Here is a 17,888-nt window from a genome sequence, read left to right as displayed (position 1 = left end):
TCGAGCTGCTGGACCAATTTGGAAGAAGTTATTGTGAAATGTTCATGTTTCATGTTCATTTTGATAAAAAACAGTATGTAACGCTTGAAGAGGTGCACAGTAACTAGCGATAAAATAAGGTATGACTTGTTACACTCGTCCAACGTTGTTGACCGTTATGCTTCCTTAGAAGAGCTAACTTAAATTAGCATCGTCTCAAGCTAACCTACCTGAGTGGTATAAACTGAGATTTAAGTTTTAAATAAGGCAAAATGATGGATTTAAGTTTGCTTGAAATGATTTAGATGATTTTATGTACAGCCATACATAAAGCGTCTGGGCAGATAGATGTGATTGGGTCAGCTTGTCAAAGGTTGGCTGACTTAATCATGTAGCCTCACTGTTTTGTAAAAACACTGAGTCAATCATAACCTCAGGCCAACTGCTCCTGAGATTTGATCGATAGATTAGGTCAAACAATATTATGTTGCCTTCACCTATAGGCAAAGCAGATTCTTGTTAAAGTGGCCTTAAGGTTGGGAGCTTGATTTCAGAAGACAGTAAAGGCCACAGCAGGGAGAATGGCATCAGGTCAGGACACACAGGTGGGAACACAATCCTCTCCTAAAAATAATAAAAAAAAGACTTTATCAACATATTTTCATTGAATACTTGCTGATAAAGTACTGTTAACTAAAGTATGATTAACCCTTTTCGTGTGCAGTTGGAGAAAATCATCAACGAGGTGTTAAAGGATGGGAATGTCTGTGCACTGGATGTTTTCTTGCAAAGGGGCATGAATGACGAGACCTCCATGAAATGTTCCAAACAGTTTCTCTCTAAATTGGACAAACTTGTCTGCTGGGTAAGATGTTGGCCAGCACACACTCCAACATGCCATAATTTCCTACTGTATGAACCTGGAATGAAATCTTGTCTATACTGTTTATGTAGTACTTGGATCAGAAAGACCCCCAATCAGCCAGTTTGTGTCTCGCTGTTGTCCACAAATGTGGGGAAAAGCTCAAACTACTCAATGGCAGTCAAGGGGTGTCAGGATTAATAGGCCAAGGCCTGATCAACAAGATAAGTACACTGCAGATCCAATATATATCCACGAGAGTGTGAGCGCTGTTTAAGTAAGTGTAACCTGCTGTTGATTGAAACTGGTTCTATGTACATGGTCCAGTGGTTTGAGAAATGCAGACAGCTATGGATCCAGGGTGGGCCACAGTGGGATGAGGCTTTGTTCAACCTTTCTGAGGACTTCTTTGATGCTCTAATGGTAAACTAAGGTTTAACAGTAACACATACTTTACATGATGAAACAAAAAATCATTTTTGGATATAAAATGTGAAACTGTTTTCTTTCCTCTTTGTTACAGGTGGTTCATGAAGCATCCAATGAAGGTATGCATGCACATGTCTCTTTTTTATATGTATTTTTCCATTTGTCTTTTTTTTTTTAGGATTGAAGTCAAATCAAAATCAGAAGTGCTTTATTAATCTCCAGGGAAAGTGTGGTCCTAGAAGAACATGTGCATTACAAGAATTATTATATATTCTATATTATTTATATACATTCATTATTATAGAGATAGATAATAAATAAAACAAATAATACTAAGTACAAAGTGAGCTCATTAAGGTGAGATATAACTGGAAATATTAGAAAATAGTGCCGTGTATACTAATAAGTATCAGATAAATGAAATTAAATCTATAACTCTATGTCTTACTTCTCTATGTTGTTTCCAGGGAAATACAAAATCACAGAGTCTTTCCTTTATCCTGTTGGTCAATTGGGAGTTGAGCCCAGAATCTACATCCTGATCCAAAAAGAGGTTTAAAATAATTTCACTACTTTTCTGGAGTAGCATTAAATATAATAATAATGATTATACACTAACTTACTGTTAATGTTCTAACAGGCGATTCGTAAATTTAACTTAATTCTGGACAAAATCCCAGTGGGGCTTACGAAAGAAATGATGATCCTAACATCACAGGAGGCCTCAGATATCATGTAAGTCTTCTAGCAAGAATCATTATGTCTCATTTTTCACAATATCCACATACACATTTGAATTTGTTTGTTCATCACATTCCTACAGGATGAAGCTGGCTCGTCAGATATTGGAAGGTGGTGGTAAGTTATGCGTTATGAACAAGAAAATATTAGCAATAAAATATTTTTTGTTCACCCACAACCATACATAGACGAATGTACAGCTTAGTCTGTCTGTATTAGACTATGACTTGCAGACCGCTTCGATGGAGGCGCTCTGCAGAATGGCCACTCCTGAACAGAGGAAGGGGTTGGCAAATAAGTTGTTCAAAATGGAGCATGTGGCCAATGCCTTTGTCAAGATATGTGATTCTGAGTTTGAGACGGTAAAATTTGACATTGAAACTTTTTTAGCACTTACATTTTTCTGCACTGCAGTGGCTATTTAGTATTATCCTAGTAATGCTGGTTGCATACTATTGAATTTATATGTGTATGATTTCAGGATTGTCGCAAGTTTTTGAACTTCGTGAATGGGATCCAAGGAGTTAGCAGAAGGTATATACACCTGATAGTTGACTTTCTTCCAAGACATGAGCTGGGGAACTTGAAGGGTCTTTATGGTTGGCATCCAAACATAGAATATTTTAATATAGCTATCATTTCGCAACTTTCACTCTCACACTTAGAATGAGGGAGAATATTGTGTTTATGGTTTAACCTCTTTAAAAACAGAGCATTATAAACTGTTCTGTAATTCTTCATTGGCAGATTTCAAAAATGAACTATTTTTAAATTAAATGCTCAAAATATATACAGTATTTATGAGATCAAATGAAGGGAACCAGAACACAAAGATGCACATAACTGAATCTTGTTGTCCTCTCTGTACTGCAGAGTCATTTCCTACCCTTGTTTGGAGGTTTATCTGGGCAAGTATGAGGTCAGTATACAAGGACCGCTGTGGGTCTAAAATGGTATAAAGTTGTCTCAACGCAACATGTAAGGTGCAATATCACAATCAATAATGAATCAATACGTTTATTAGTAGGTGCGCTGAAAATATTGTGCTTTTGTTACCAGCTGCTGATGCCAGCTGATGAGAAGCTGGAAGAATTCTGGATTGACTTCAACCACGGCAGCCGCAGCATTTCCTTTTACTTCTCTTTGGCTGATGAAGAGGTGCAGGTTTCTCAAAATTTACAATCACTCTGAAGAAGTGTTCTATAGCTTGCTATTATATTGACATGATGCACAGAGGACATCTGTTATAGTCTTAAAGTGGTTTCTCTTTCATGTAGGAGGCCCAGTGGGAAACAATATGCATCAATGAAAATGAAGTCCAAAGCTTCACTGTTACAGGTAAACACAAAAACACTTCATTAATATTTACTCTTGATCAAGTCTAGTGTAGATTTAATCCAAACAGCAAGCACAATTATCTGCTCTTATTCATCACCACAGGCACTTTGCTGCACCAATGAACCAGACATGAATTTTTCTTTAAACTGACAGGAAAAGAGAATAACACATTATTTAGGGGCACAGAGCTTCAGCAAGATATCAAACTCTTGATATATGCATTGTTAAAAGGGTGTGTTTATTAAGTGAAAAATTGATGGTGTGTGTGGTCCCTTTATTTTGCGTTTTTTTTTTTTTTATCTGCAGAGGAGGACAAGGAGAAAATATTGCAATTGAAACTATCAGAAGTGGTGATTGTTGGAGTGATTGAAGGATCAAATCTTACCATTCACTTCAGCTCCTCTCTGGACATCCTGCAAGCTGCTTGTGGTGTCTTTGGACCCAGCAAAAACAAAGTAACCTACAACTTATTCGTCCTTCACTTTTTGTTCACAGTGTCTAAAGGAATATGCTTTCTTGATACAGAAATATGAATAACTAGTAAATGTTAACAATACAGTAATGAAATTAAGAATTTGGCACCCTGTGGGGAAAAAAAAACAAAAAACGATTTGACATTTGTTTAATCCATTTCTTTTTGTCAAAACAGTGATTAAAGACATATTAGCTTGTAAAAATTGAAAACGGCATTCTTGCTTTGACTTTAAGCAAAGTCAGAAGTTTGTTCAATATGACGATTTGTGCTTCTCTCAGAGCTTTGTAGGTAAGATGGGCACATCTGTGGTGAAGACTACAGTTAAAGTTATAATGGAGGAGAACAGCTCCCAGGTAAGCAAAGTCAACATCCTGCTCTAAGTGTATACAGCTATGACAATTAATGTGATTTGTGCAGAAACCACAAAAGGTTAAACCAGGATGCAGCTTAAAAAAGATGTAAGAAAGCAATAATGACAATACTGTGATATATTTACATCAGGCTTAGAACATTTTGAAAAAATTTTGTAAGTGAAAATTCGCATTGCAGCTTTGACATGTTTGTGTTTATCCTGCAAACATTTCTCCATGCAGGTTGTTTCAGAGAGCCAGGTCTCACTTGCTGAAAGTGCAAAAAATACAGCCCCATATGCTTTACAGGCCTCATGTGCACCTATACAGGTAAAATACCTGTCTAAATGTCTAAATAGTGATTGATAAATAATAAAAAAGTGATTTGTAACTACAGACCACCGTGGCTCATTTGAAAATGTACACCTGGCATTTAGACCCACAACAGCAACATCAGTGGGCCAGTAGGGGGTGTAAAGAGCAAGACAACTAACTAAATCAGGTTCAAGTGTTCTGCAGTCAAGTATTAATTTATCATTCTGCAGCACATTGAATTCTTATGGACAGCAGACTTTCTGAAAATTCATGTGAAAATCATTACATATAAAATAGCAATATGAGCTCATTCTAATTCCATTCAGATGGTGACTCCAGCGAAGATGAGGATTTCAGAGTCCGCCACCTTCATCAGCAATAGTGCAGGCAGAAGTGTACAAAGTGCCAGCTCCCTCTCTGCCGTTAATTCTACAAGTAGGTGGCCTGTAAATAATTGCTATCACACCAATTCCACTGTTATTGCATTATCTTAATGGTGTCATCAATCAATAGAAGTCTAAACTCTTATTTTTTGTTGATTTCCATCTGTCTAGATTTTTGTCATGTCCATATTTGCAGCCACAAAAATTTTACTTAAAGTAGCTGGGCCAGGAATGAGCTGAATCATTAAAATTAATGCAAGGCATATAGACCCAACTCTCAGCTATAACATAATTATTTCTCCCATGAAGGCACTCCAGCCAGGAGTAAAAGCAAGCCATCTCTGGAGATGGTTCGTTCATGTGAAAGGAAAGGTGAACTTGGCCTGGGAGAACTGAGTACAGTTGATAAGAGTTACAGTCATGGCACAGCACTCAGGAGCACAGCAGCAGCTTGCTTCTCAGAGAGGGTAGGACACACTAAGACAGCATATAACATAGTATGCAGATTTGCAGTATGTTACACAATCTGTGTAAAATGTTGTGAAATGTGAAATATTATACACTGTTATAAGCTCTGAGTGGTTGCTCAACAGCATGCAATGGAATATAACAGTATGTAGCATGTGATATAGTTTTTTCTTAAAATAAAAAAAATATGATCTTTGTGAGAGACTGATATCTCTCTACAAAACTCAGCTTCCAAAGAGGTCAGTAAGGAGAAGTTATACTCAACAGATTATTAGGTTTAAAAATAAAGTTAATGGAGTATGCGCTTTCCACCTGTCAGGCAACTCCGGTACAATTTGGCCTGACATGTCTATGCATTTTACAAGTTATTCCAGTGGAAGGAAAAATGTGTTTACTCAAACTAACTTTGATTTATCACTTGGCTGACTTCTCTGCTTGGCCAACAGAACATTCCACTCGCTAAAGCAGCAGATGGAGCTTTAGCTGGACTGGAAGAACAACAATCTCAAGGTATTGCCCTTAACTCATCCCAGAAACATCGCTACGCTGTGTAAGACTGTGTAAGACTTCTGAACCCTCCCTCAATCTTTTCACTTACAGAGGATAATTTTGTGCCTGACACCCAACCCAGAACTGTGAGAAACATGTAAGAACTATGAAGAACCACAACACTCTTTGTAGATCTACTGTCTTCAATGCTCTAATTGGTAATGCATGCATTTGGATTTATTTATATGTAAGTCTGAATGTGTTTGTGTTAAAATTGCAGCTCCTCTCACTGGCGCAAATTTTCAGTGTCTGAAATGCTAACAATGCCCACACAGAAAATAAATACTCTGCCAAAACCTGGTAAGCAAAGAAGAATTCACTAGTCGTCACTGAGTTTTTGCTTGTAGCACCTTGAAAAAATATATAGGTAAAAATAGAATGTTAAAGAAACTTTTGTCTATAGAGCTTCAATCGGATTCGGCACAATGCCAGGAGCAACCACGCTCAGCACTTCGATCATCAGTTCCAGGCTCAGGCTCTATCAGCCAAAAGCAGCTCCATACTGAACTCACCAAGCGCCTTCAGCAGGTCCTTAGGAAGCAGAATGAAGATCAAGTTCCTGAACAGTCAGCTAAAACACAGGGAAAAAGATCTCATATCAGAGGGGACTCCAAAGGCAGAAACTCTACAGATCAGTTTGTTTCTACTTTGTGTACATTCAAAGCACAGCAAGCCCAGAAAAAGGGCCTAGCCACAGGGAGGAGCAAAGCCCAAATATCACTGGAGGCAAATGTTCCCCCACACAAAGCTCCAGTCAAAATCTCCACTGCCAAAGTTTTGCAGGAGAAAATGGCCCCCAGTGCTAAAGCTGAAACTCATATGGCCCTTTCTAGCAAAGAAAAGGTATGACATCTGTGACATACGTTGTGCTTTTGAGCAGCTTAATATTCATTCCAAATTTTTAATACATACTTTATTGTGATAGTGTACTTCTCTTGATCCTGCACAGAGAGATGCAGAAGTTGCTCAAAGCATGGTGAAGCACATCTCCAGCCATTATGAGACTAACACCAATTCCTCGACAGAAAATGTCAATCTGAGCTGGAAGGCTCCTCTTGTCAACAGGTGTGTGCTACTACTTCAGGTTGTACATGAAGAAATTATTAATGAATGACATATTTGTGACACTTGATGACTGTTTGTATTTTTGTAATAGTTCAGTCTTCAATATGAGATCGCGTAAAACTACTAAAGTAAGCATCATTATGTTTATGGTTTGGATTAATGTGAAGTTATGTTTCTCCTGTTTGAGCTTCTAAAATGATCTTTATCTACTTTAGAAAGATGAATATGGTACAGCTGTAGGACTATGTAAATCTCATGGTAAAACAACAACCAACTCTTTGCAGCTGAGGTAATGTAGTTGAATCTAAAGTTATAATGTCCATGTTGAATTTTATATTCAACCATTTTCCTATATATATATATATATATATAAAAAATAAGTGGCTTTTAGAATTGATATAAAACATCATAATTTTCTGTTGAGCAGAAAGGGTGTCTTTGATTTCAGCACTGATACATCATTGACTCTTGGGGTAAATATTGTTTGTAGTTACACCTTGTAATATGCAGACATAATTGACACAACTCTGTAACTTCTAAGATTATTTCTTATTTATTTCTCTTTTAGGGAAAGGATAAACCCTCCACTAACAGTTCTGCCATTTCAAGCAGGTAAGTTTTAAAGTTGAGAATGACACCTATGAGGTAAAATCTCCAGAAATACAGGCTTATTTTGTTTTGTATTAAAATCTGTCAAATGTTTTATTCCATCTATTGTTTCACAGTGGCATCCATGACTCCCCAGGACTCTACAGCAAAGCCAAAAAAGGGCAACCTGTGAAAAAAGTACACACATTTTCATTGCATGGTTGTGTTTTATTAAGCAGATTAATGTATTGTTATTTGAAAATTCTCATTTTTATTCTCTCACTGCTTTTGTGTTTCAGGAGAAACGGTATGTGAAAAGGCATTTGTTCAGTGATACAGATACAGACTATGCCACAACAGAGGTCAGTTGGCTGAGGGATTCAAGTAGGAAACCCAAACCCAAAGTTACCAAATACTCCAGGCAGGCACCCATCAAGCCAACAGCTGTGTCACCTCATACTTCTTGTAAGTCCTTAAAGCCACTCACTCTTTGCTTCTGTTTTAGTTTCATCACATTAAGACTGGATCTTCATATATTTATGTGAAGAGCATATTTCTAATATATGCAGTATTTTCATTATTGCAGATGAATCTCCAGATTTACCGCCACTCTTACCTAGAAGGGGCAAGACCAAAACCAATCCAGTAAGGCAGTATATTTTTATGTAAATAGGTCTGTAATGCACTTACACAGTCTGCCACAGTGTGTCGTTGTTAAAGCAGAAGCCCAATGTGAAGAAGCCGGAGACAGTTAAGCCAACAGTAGAACCACCGCAACCACGTGTAGCAGACAGGAGGCCCAGGAGAGCTGCTGCCTCTGCTAAGAGCTACAGGGAGCCAGAAACAGATGAGAGCCAGTCAGAATCAGAGGAGTCTCCTGCTCTGAAGGCAAAACATTCATTTTATGTGACATGTTTTTGTTGCAGTTAATTACAGTGATGTTGCAAATACAAAATTTATAATTTGCCTCTCCATAGCCTGATCATCTGAAGGGTAATAACAAAACTCATGGGGCAGCTCGCGCTATGAGGAAAAACTCTGAGAGAAAGCAACCAACCAAAAGCTATATTAAACCAGAGCACAGCCTACATAGCAGCAATTCAGAGTCAGGGTCAGTCCCAAAACAGTCATCTTCTTCAAAGGTAAAGGCCATAGAGTTTATATTTTATGTTATTATTATAATTACTAATACTGCATTAATACTGTGGTGAACTCCTTCATGCATTTTGATGGAATAGAGGCTCTGATTGCTTGTTTTGTGCTGGAGATATGTAACTATATTTTACCAATAAGCATATACACAGATCACCAATAGTGCTAAGGACACTGACAAAACAAATGAAAAACATGGGATAAATCAAACAGCAAGTTAAAGTTTTATGGTAAGTTTGATGACATGAAATCAGGAAAACTTGGACTTCAAGGAACAAGTTCAAGATGTTGAATTGGTCTCCGAATTCCACCAGATCACAGTCCAATGTATTAATTGATTTGACTAGTCCAGGGGCAGCATGACAAAATAATGGTTAGTGTTCTTGCCCGATAACAAGAGGGTCGCAGTTTCAGTTCCTGTGTCTGGGGTGTTTCTCTGCAGAGTTTGCATGTTCGCCCCAAGCCCGCGTGGCTTTACTCCGGGTACTCCATTTTCCTCCGACTGTCCAAAGACATGCACATTTAGTTTAATTAGTGACCCAAAATTGTCCGTAGGTCTGAGTGTGAGTGTGAGTGTGAGTGGTTGCTGGTCTTTGGTGTTGGCCCTGCGATAGACTGGTGACCCATCCAGGGTGTACCCCACCCTCTCCCAGAGTGAGAAGGGATTGGCTCCAGCACCCCACACAACCCCGAAATGGATAAGCAATAGAAGATGAATGAATGACTAGTCCAGTTCATGAAGGCCCCATCTTGTGACGTACAGAACTAAAAGGACATGCTGCTAACGTCTTGGTGCCATATACCACATCTGAAGGTATTCAGAGGTCTAGTGGAGTCTTTCCCTCGAGAGGTCACGGCAAGCAATAAATATTAGAAAAGAAGTCATAATGTCATGGCTTATTGGTGTACAAATATTTTAATCAGACTTTGACATTGGAATGTGGAATATTGCATCATTTTAATTGGGCAGCAAATCTAGCTACAGAGCATGATAAAGGGAATAAGGAGTGCTGTGTAAATATCCGAATATATTTCTGTTTTTTCTCCCAACAGAAACAATTTGTAGACCAGCAGGAGATAAGTGACACTGGTGGTTCCAAACAACATTTTAATTCCAGGTTTATTGTGATGATTTATGATTAAATTTCATTTATTTTTTCTTCAATTTTATCATAGAATCTATTCATTAACCCATTTTCTAATAAAATTTGGCAATGGGAGGTGAGAGAAATATAATCCCTCTCTCTCGAATAATTTTCACTTCCTGATTGTTCTTCAGTGGTAAAGTAAAGTGAGCATTCCAAAATGGGGAATGTGCTTGGAGATTACCAAATGTATTTATCATCATCGTGATTAGAAACTCTTTTTTTTTTTTTCAACAGCAGAGGCCAAAGAATGTTTGTCAGAGCACTTTGACCTTAAATAAAAATGGTGATCCTGTCCTGGAAGAAATGAATGCATTGAAGGATTCATTTGCCGCCCACCAGACCTCATTCTGTCCATCTGCTCCTTTCATCGAGAGGATGAGATGTAAGATTCCCAACACCAGAGTTAGATAGCAGTCATTTGGCTCTTTTGGCATAAGCCAATTTCTATTGCATGTTTCATAGTGGGTCAAATGGTTTATTACTTCCATCATAATGGCTTCATGCATTATTACAAGGGCTGTCAAATGATTAAAATTTTTTTGTCTGATTAATCACAGGAGAGCTGTGGATTAATCACGATTAATCACCACTTAAAACTGACTGAGAAGTTCATATTTTCTCTGTAAATTCTTGAAACAAAAAGATAAAGGACAGGTGGCAGATTTACATTTGGTTAGTTTTATTTATTTATTTATTTGTAAATATAGAATGGATAGATTGATGAAACAAAACAGTTTTTTGGGCTGTATTGACAATGTTAAGCACCGTAGTGGGTGAAGCATGTGCCCCTTAGGCTACAGGCTCCTTGTCAGTAAGATGATTCAGCTCCTGCTGGTGCTATTTATTGCATGTCATTCCCTATACTCTCGTCTTCATTTCCTGTCACCCTTCAAGCTGTCCTATCTAATGAAGACGGAAAGATATCACGTGTCTGCATTCCATGTTTTAACCTTAATATCATCCAATTTTAACAGGTCAATCAATCTTGCCAATAAGTGGAGCTCCAAGAGAAACAGATTAAATAATGCATTGCTCTTAAACTAAGCCTTTTATTCTAGTGGACTCAATCTGCCAGAGATTATGTCCAATTTAAATCAATATGGTATTTCGTTGACTAAAACTAGACAAAAATTTAAGCAAAAAATAAATGAGAATTGTCTGTCAAAATTAACACTGATTATATATTCGTGTGGCAGACCAAATTCATCTCAGTGGAGTTGCTTGTTGGTGGCAAAATAAGACCTAATCAAATCAATAATCTCTTTTATTTTGAAGGCTAAAAGGGGGATTTCAATCTGGCCAACCTTAAATGGTTGTGTAGGAAGTAGCACTGAACATCCAAAACCCAGTTTTATGAACCACACAACAGACCACTTAAATGCCAGTGAATTAGATATTTTGCATTCATTCTTGTAAGTGTAAACCAGGTATTGTTCTACATTTTCTAGATGCATTTTCATTCCGATTACCAAAGCAGAAATTTTTAAAACACTTACATAAGTAACCCATTTGCTCTCCAACCTCCTAATTGTAAATAAATATGTAGAAAAGCATGTATGTATATTGACCTTTTACTCTCTGTCCAACTTCTGAGGCCAGCTGTTTGAACATCTGTGCTTACTTTGGACCCTCACAGCTGCTGAGAGGTCAGCCCCAACCTTGGGTTTGACCTGTTCCCCTCTTCTCACCCCGCGGGGATCCCCACTCCCTTCCTCCCCTGGCCCTGCCTGCTGTGACACCCCCTTGCCAATCCTGCTGCTAGACAAACCTTGCTCTACAGTCAGCAATAAAGAATACTTCAAGCCCTCATCCTTCTACAGTCCAGAGAAGAAGTGCAGCACATCCAAGACTCAGTCCATCCCGCCTGTCCCATCGCTCCCTCCACTGAGAGGCCAAACCCCTGTGCCCAGTCCTCCCATTGTGCTGAGTGCAGCAGAGGTAAAAGAGCACCTTACTGACATCTTACATTGTGGATCATGAGTCAAGGGGCAGTAACACATTTAGAATATCAATGCTGCATGTACTACTTATTCCTGTTCAGGCTGATGATATAGTTTGTTAATTTCCAACTGGAATGAATTCCAATGAGTGGAGAGGAGTGCCTGGTATTTATCACGTAAAGTGAATCATGCAGCTTTACACTACATGGAGGTCACTGACGGCACTGCACAGTCTTGTGAGAATTACTACGTCTAAAGGCCTTCATAAACAGTGACCTTAAACTTCAAAAAGTAGGCCTGTGACCTGGGCATTGCTTTTTGAAATTCCCAGACCAGCTGAGAAAAAGTGAGCAAAGGCATTGAAGGATTGCTTCACTCCCTCAGTAACCATGTTTGAGCTCTGAAGTTTGCTTTTTAAGCAAACCACTCCACCTATAATTGACAGTGTTGTCAGTGTTAAAATGAATCAACAAATTTTCGCAGCGGTGACTGTGATGCCTTAAGTATAAAGTGGCCATTGTGGAAGTTCAACTTTCCCTGATATATACAGTACAGGCCAAATGTTTGGAAACACTTTCCTATTTATTTGAATGAGAAAGTGTGTCTAAACTTTTGGCCTGTACTGTACATCATGTATTTGTGTAAAAAATGTCAAATTCTTAATGGTGTTCTGAAAGATTAAGTATTATGATTAAATTGACCTTTTTAACTCCAGACTGAACAGAAAATAGGGCAGCGGCTCTTCATCTGTGCCCCTCAGTGCATTGTGGAAGATGTCATTTTATTGTCACTAATCCTTGACAGGCATGGAGATCAGATTTCCAAGCTGCCATAACTCTTCTAGTTCATGACTTTCTCATAATTTTCTGTCGCTTGTATTTCTTTATTTTTTTTCCAGCTGAATCAGGAGTGTCTTTCTCCAGCACCTCGTTCCTCTTTGTCGCTGTCCACTCTGCCCCTGCTAACATCCACAGCCCTTGATCTGGACAAGATCCCCGTGCTGTCCCAGCCTCAATCACCTTTCCAAGAAGACACTGTCAACTGTAACCACTTTTATGGCTTCAGTGAAGTGTCTTCAGTATCCAAGCTTTCACTGAACTCATCATCTAAGTCATCTGTGCTCACCAGCCGGGTTAAGGATCGCCTTAGCACTGCCCTGACTGTGTCTCATAAAAGAGAGGTAGGGAGTGGGTGGATTGGTTGATCCATGCTTACGCATGTTGGAATTTCAGTATTTCAATTGATTGTTCAGTGATAATCGGACAGTTAAATATTCTTGCTAGGAGGCAAGAGTATCATCCACTGAACCACTCTGCAGCCCAGATGGATCACTAACGACTTTCAAATGATTACTAATACATTACTATCCATCCTGACAGAAAACACCATCCTCAGAGAGAGACGTAAAACCAGCACAACCTCTTATGTCAGGTAAGAGACCATTTGTTCATTCTCCACCTATTCTTTCACATATATACAATTCCAGCTAATGAAATTGTGATTATGAGCACTAATTTCTTCAAATCTAGCTAAATGGTGAAATAATTTATCATTTATATTTATATTGATTCTCCTTTGTTAGGAAACTAACAATAACGATAACTTGTTCTTATGACAGGACCAAGTTACAAGCGCTACATCTCCTCAAGCAGTGATTCTGAGGAAGATGAGAAGGAAGAGAGGAAGAAATGCAAGATGAGGGGACAGCATTCTCCTCGCATGAAGCCAAGGAAATTGTTCAAATCCTGTAAGACATGTTGCTTGAAATAATTAGTAGTCTTGGTGAGAACCTGAAAAACAGGCATGAATTACACAAAGCATCATAAATGTAACCACATTCCCACAACTAGAGGAATTTACATATATTATGTAACACAATTACCATGGTACAGAAATGAGCAATTACATTTTAATAAAAAAAAAAATTAAAAGATTTTGTAGTTTCAAGTCAAAGATTGCAGATAACTGTTCTGGGGAATAATATGCATTTGCTCTTTCTCTACACAACTAGATTTCCTGGTCAGATCCAGAATTAGTGAGAACAAAGTAATTAACAGAAGGGAAAATGCAATTTATTGTTAGAAATACTTTTTGAGTAATGCTGAAACTATTTCCTGAGTAATTTGAATATTCTGCAAAAAAGAAATTATTGAAGCACTTTTTCTTGAAATAACACTTTTCATACATTTCACTGGCATTAGACGACATGCTGCAAAAAACTTAGAACAATGTGCAATTCTTCCACTGTAACCATAGCAACGCACCTTCAAAGACACAGCTCTTCAACCAAGAGTACCCAAATCCACAGAGTGGAGCTGGCACAAGGTAAAGCAACATAATATAAAAGGGGCCGTTGCTCTTCAATAAGGCAAATTTATTTGTTGGATTAATCAATTAAATAATCAAAAGAATACTCAATTACAAAAGTAATCGATAGTTGCAGCCCTGTTTGTGACAAATAAGCACTGAACAATATTTGCAATAGATACATGCTTAATTAAGTAAGTTAGTAAGTAATTAACTAAGTACATTTCATTAAACCTTATTCAGTCTTATAAATCTTATAATTCTTCTAAATGGGTGTTACAGCAACTGGACTGGTTTGTGAAGACAATGTAGTGATGTTTGTTTCCAACACCTTGTTTTAGTTTTGGTTGAGGACAATTTAAAATCTGGCTTATATAAAGTTCTTTAGGTAGTTATCCAGAACACTGAAGTAGACTTTGCTGTGTTTTTGTTGTCCTCAGTCTCTGAGGTGTCTGCTGCAGGTGGGATGAGCCGAGTCATGTCTTCGTCTCACATGATGACCTCCAGTCACTGGCTGGCAGAAGTGGACGGTGGAGACATTGACATGAATGAGGATTTGGAAACCCCAGAAACTGCTTTAAACCCGAGTAGCCTATGCCAACAGTTCAGCTCTGACCTGAAAAAGAAGCTCCAGGTTGGACACACAAACATGCAAGCACACACAAAGTGACACACATTTATGCGTTCAACAGAGGAAGAGAATATGCAGCACAATATATATTACCATCACACTATATAATTTAGCTTCTCTTTCTCTGACAGGTCAAAAATGGTTCAACTCTGAAAATCTGAAAATTGTTCTTCTCTGCTCAATTTTTCATAATCACAAGCCACTGAAATGTTGCTAAATCATGTACTTGATTAAAAATAAATTTTGGATTCTGTTTGGATCCAGAATCGTCAAAAGATGATGGAGGTTTACAGCAAGCAGTCTTTGAAGACCGTCCAGCAACATGTCTCCTCCCTTAACATGCAAGTCAGCAAACACAGGTGAGCTAGTATTAAGTTTCACTCTCTTATGTTTATCATTTTAAACAAAATATAGTGTAATTTGTTGGCTGGCTGCCCACCAATTTGTGAAAATTTTAATAGTCCCAATGCAGTTCCAAGTTCACTAGTTTGTTCATACAGTACATTGTTACTTTTGTATGTATGTTTTTGTCTTTCTTTTTTTTTTTTTTTTGGCCGTTCCTTCCAGATTATCATTTCACATATTGTATCTCTGCAATGTACAGGAGTCAGAGGCTTGCACAGGTGCAGAGAGTGCTCCAGGAAGAGATCCACAAGCTGGAGCAAGAGGACACAGTTCTGAAAAGAATGGAGAAAGACCACATTGTAGGCTACTCTTCCTTTCTTTTACACACACATATACATACAGTCTGACTGTAAGCTCTAACAGAGACTAAATGTATAAAGAAATATCATAAAACAAAATACAATGACTGACTCAATACAATGTATTCTTGATCAGTGTTTTGTCTCTGCTCTTTCTCAGATTCACTGGAAAGAACAGACTCTGGCTTTTCGTTCGTACAATGAGCAGGAAACTAGGAGGTGAAATTTGGGACTTTTGTCTTTTTGTCTTTTTATTTGTGTGAGCACTGAAGGAGGCATGTTGCTGATTTCATGCTATATCCCTCTCAGATTTGTATCATTTCACTTGCCACAGGCTTGCCACGGGTTGAATAACATACTTGTTTATTCTGTGAAAAGGGGATTAAAATGTTTGATGGAAAAATATGTTTTTCCTCAGGCTTATCATCATAAGCATCATAAGTTTCTGCCCCCTACAGCACATGCTATTTTTTTTAGCCAGTGAGTCTTCATATGACTAAGCTGAGCACACTGACGTTTATTTAGAAGGTTTTGCCCTATTATTATCCACTGCTGGGATGACTGTAGGGCTGTTCTGGGTGGACTACCCAGCCAAATGGGTTTCACAGAATTGTTCTATGGTTTTGTTGACTTTAAAACAATTGTGTATTATTGGGTTTTTATGTTAATACAAAGCACCCAAATTCATCTTGTCTTTTTTCTCTTTGTGTTGTACTCTGCATCATTGATCTAAACAGTGTCTTTTCAGAAATGATTGGCTATAAAATTAGCATTCACTGTAACTTAAAGAGCAATAAGTAATGCCTTCTTTGCTAATCCAATTATTTCTTTCCTCTGTTTTTAAAATTCTAAAAACAACCATTGATCTTGTCCTACTGCCTCCATGATTTAGACAAGTGATACTTTTAGGGGGATCAGCATCTCCTTGTCGATGAAATCAGTGTCCATTTTCTGCTTTTGTCAATAGGATCACTTGTATGAAAACTCCCAAATGTAGTACTTCTTTTAGTTGTGGCCTCTTTTTGGTCAACTTAATATACAGCAGATACTGTTTGCGACATGATTAAAATAGGAAACTTCGTTTGGTTTTTAAGTAACAGTTGATATAATGTTAACTTCAGCACACAATATATTTTCTTCACCTTTACCATGTGTCTTAACTCACCTTCTTACAGCTCTGCTTTATTCGGCTGCTTGTCTGTCTCTTCCCCTGCAGAAATGAGACCCTGAAGACAGCCCTCCAGAGTAAAGTGTCTCACAGTTTGGAGTACGAACAGAGAATCTTCACATCTCAGGTCTGACACTCAAGGCTGACCAGCTGACATCTATGTTCACTTTGTCGCTCAGCTCTTCTCATTAGCTTAATTAATCTATAGCTCCAGTACAGAACAGTTCAACTACATTTTATTTAAGACAGCATCTCGCATCTGCCCATCAGTCCCTCCGTCCAATAATTTTTATTTATTTATTTATTGCCGAGCAGCAGCTAACAACATTTTGCTAATGTCATTATCTCATGTGACAGCTTGTTCCCTGGTTGTCATCACTGTCAATTTCTTGTCCCTACTACTAAAACCCCATGGTTCTCCTATATCTGTTTTCAGATGTGCTTGATAAGAAACGACATGAAGTCAGTCCAGGACAGACTGCTCAGTGAGATGGTGAGTCCACAAAGCACACACAGCACTGAGTGGATTAAACCTGAAGCATTCAGTTTTTTTCCTTTTTTATCTTTTTTTTTATTATTATTATTATTTTTGATTTTGTGTCCCTCACCCAGTCACTGGAATGATGCGCAATGAAAAGCCAGTACACCGTATAGTCTTGGATTGCTGCTAACTCAGATGGTGTTGTGTAAGGTTTGAGTCTTCTGAATAATCCTTGTGCTCTTGTACCGTTTGTAGCAAGAGGGAGAGATCCAGGGTGTGAAGAGAGGACTGCATGCTTTGTTTTTCCCCGCTGGAACCAAGTTTTGAGTCCTGTGAGGTCTCTAACCCCCTAAACAAGGTTGTGTATTTAACCGCACAATTCTCACTGTGCTGTGGAGTTGAGCTGTGCTCATTTCATGTAAAGATTTTTGCCAGTTCTGCTTTTATTGTATTTTGGTATATTTGTTAATCCTGACATTGAGGCGTTCTTGTCATATGATGGTTTCTATTTAAAATGTTAAATTATTCTGACATTCACAAATTATTTATATTATTTGATCTACAGATTCAGTCATTTAGCTGTTATATGGAAGTAGATAAGTAATAACCCATTTCAATGTAGTTAATTGTCTTTTCTCTGGGACATTTTTAATGAATATTTCTAACTTATTTGTGTAGCTTAGTGAATTACTGAAAATTAGCCAATTAAACATTAAAAATGTTGTATCAATCAATTGTTTTTAGATTATTCTTTAACCTTATTTAAAAAAACAAAAACCATGATGAGCCATTCTTTAAAAAAGACCTTGTATTTT

The 17,888-nt window shown here is 37.9% G+C and overlaps 1 protein-coding gene across 1 annotated transcript; it reads left to right on the top strand.

Annotated features, from left to right (window-relative positions):
- Positions 1-545: 545 nt before the first annotated feature.
- Positions 546-17,668, top strand: sycp2 (synaptonemal complex protein 2). Its single transcript, XM_029505414.1, has 41 exons — positions 546-584; positions 704-844; positions 934-1,065; positions 1,160-1,264; positions 1,365-1,389; positions 1,738-1,823; positions 1,911-2,005; positions 2,094-2,128; positions 2,231-2,373; positions 2,493-2,545; positions 2,885-2,930; positions 3,071-3,175; positions 3,289-3,349; positions 3,656-3,804; positions 4,103-4,177; positions 4,418-4,504; positions 4,816-4,924; positions 5,182-5,339; positions 5,787-5,850; positions 5,941-5,986; positions 6,110-6,189; positions 6,293-6,732; positions 6,839-6,954; positions 7,382-7,427; positions 7,523-7,566; positions 7,680-7,740; positions 7,842-8,007; positions 8,129-8,187; positions 8,266-8,430; positions 10,077-10,224; positions 11,479-11,780; positions 12,681-12,962; positions 13,162-13,213; positions 13,401-13,529; positions 14,530-14,723; positions 14,985-15,079; positions 15,325-15,424; positions 15,585-15,643; positions 16,641-16,719; positions 17,029-17,085; positions 17,329-17,668. The coding sequence occupies exons 1-41, from the start codon at positions 561-563 to the stop codon at positions 17,398-17,400; spliced, it is 4,485 nt and encodes a 1,494-aa protein (XP_029361274.1). The 5' UTR covers positions 546-560; the 3' UTR covers positions 17,401-17,668.
- The last annotated feature ends 220 nt before the right edge of the window (positions 17,669-17,888 follow it).

The sequence above is a fragment of the Echeneis naucrates genome, chromosome 7, assembly GCF_900963305.1.
Source record: "Echeneis naucrates chromosome 7, fEcheNa1.1, whole genome shotgun sequence".
NCBI lineage: Eukaryota > Metazoa > Chordata > Actinopteri > Carangiformes > Echeneidae > Echeneis > Echeneis naucrates.
This window is presented reverse-complemented; position numbering and strand designations above follow the sequence as displayed.

Coding starts and splice junctions, on each gene's coding strand:
- sycp2 (XM_029505414.1), top strand. CDS start 561: ATGGCATCAGGTCAGGACACACAG. Junction 10,225..11,478: donor TTTCATCGAGAGGATGAGAT/GTAAGATTCCCA, acceptor GGACCCTCACAG/CTGCTGAGAGGTCAGCCCCA. Junction 15,080..15,324: donor ATGCAAGTCAGCAAACACAG/GTGAGCTAGTAT, acceptor TGCAATGTACAG/GAGTCAGAGGCTTGCACAGG.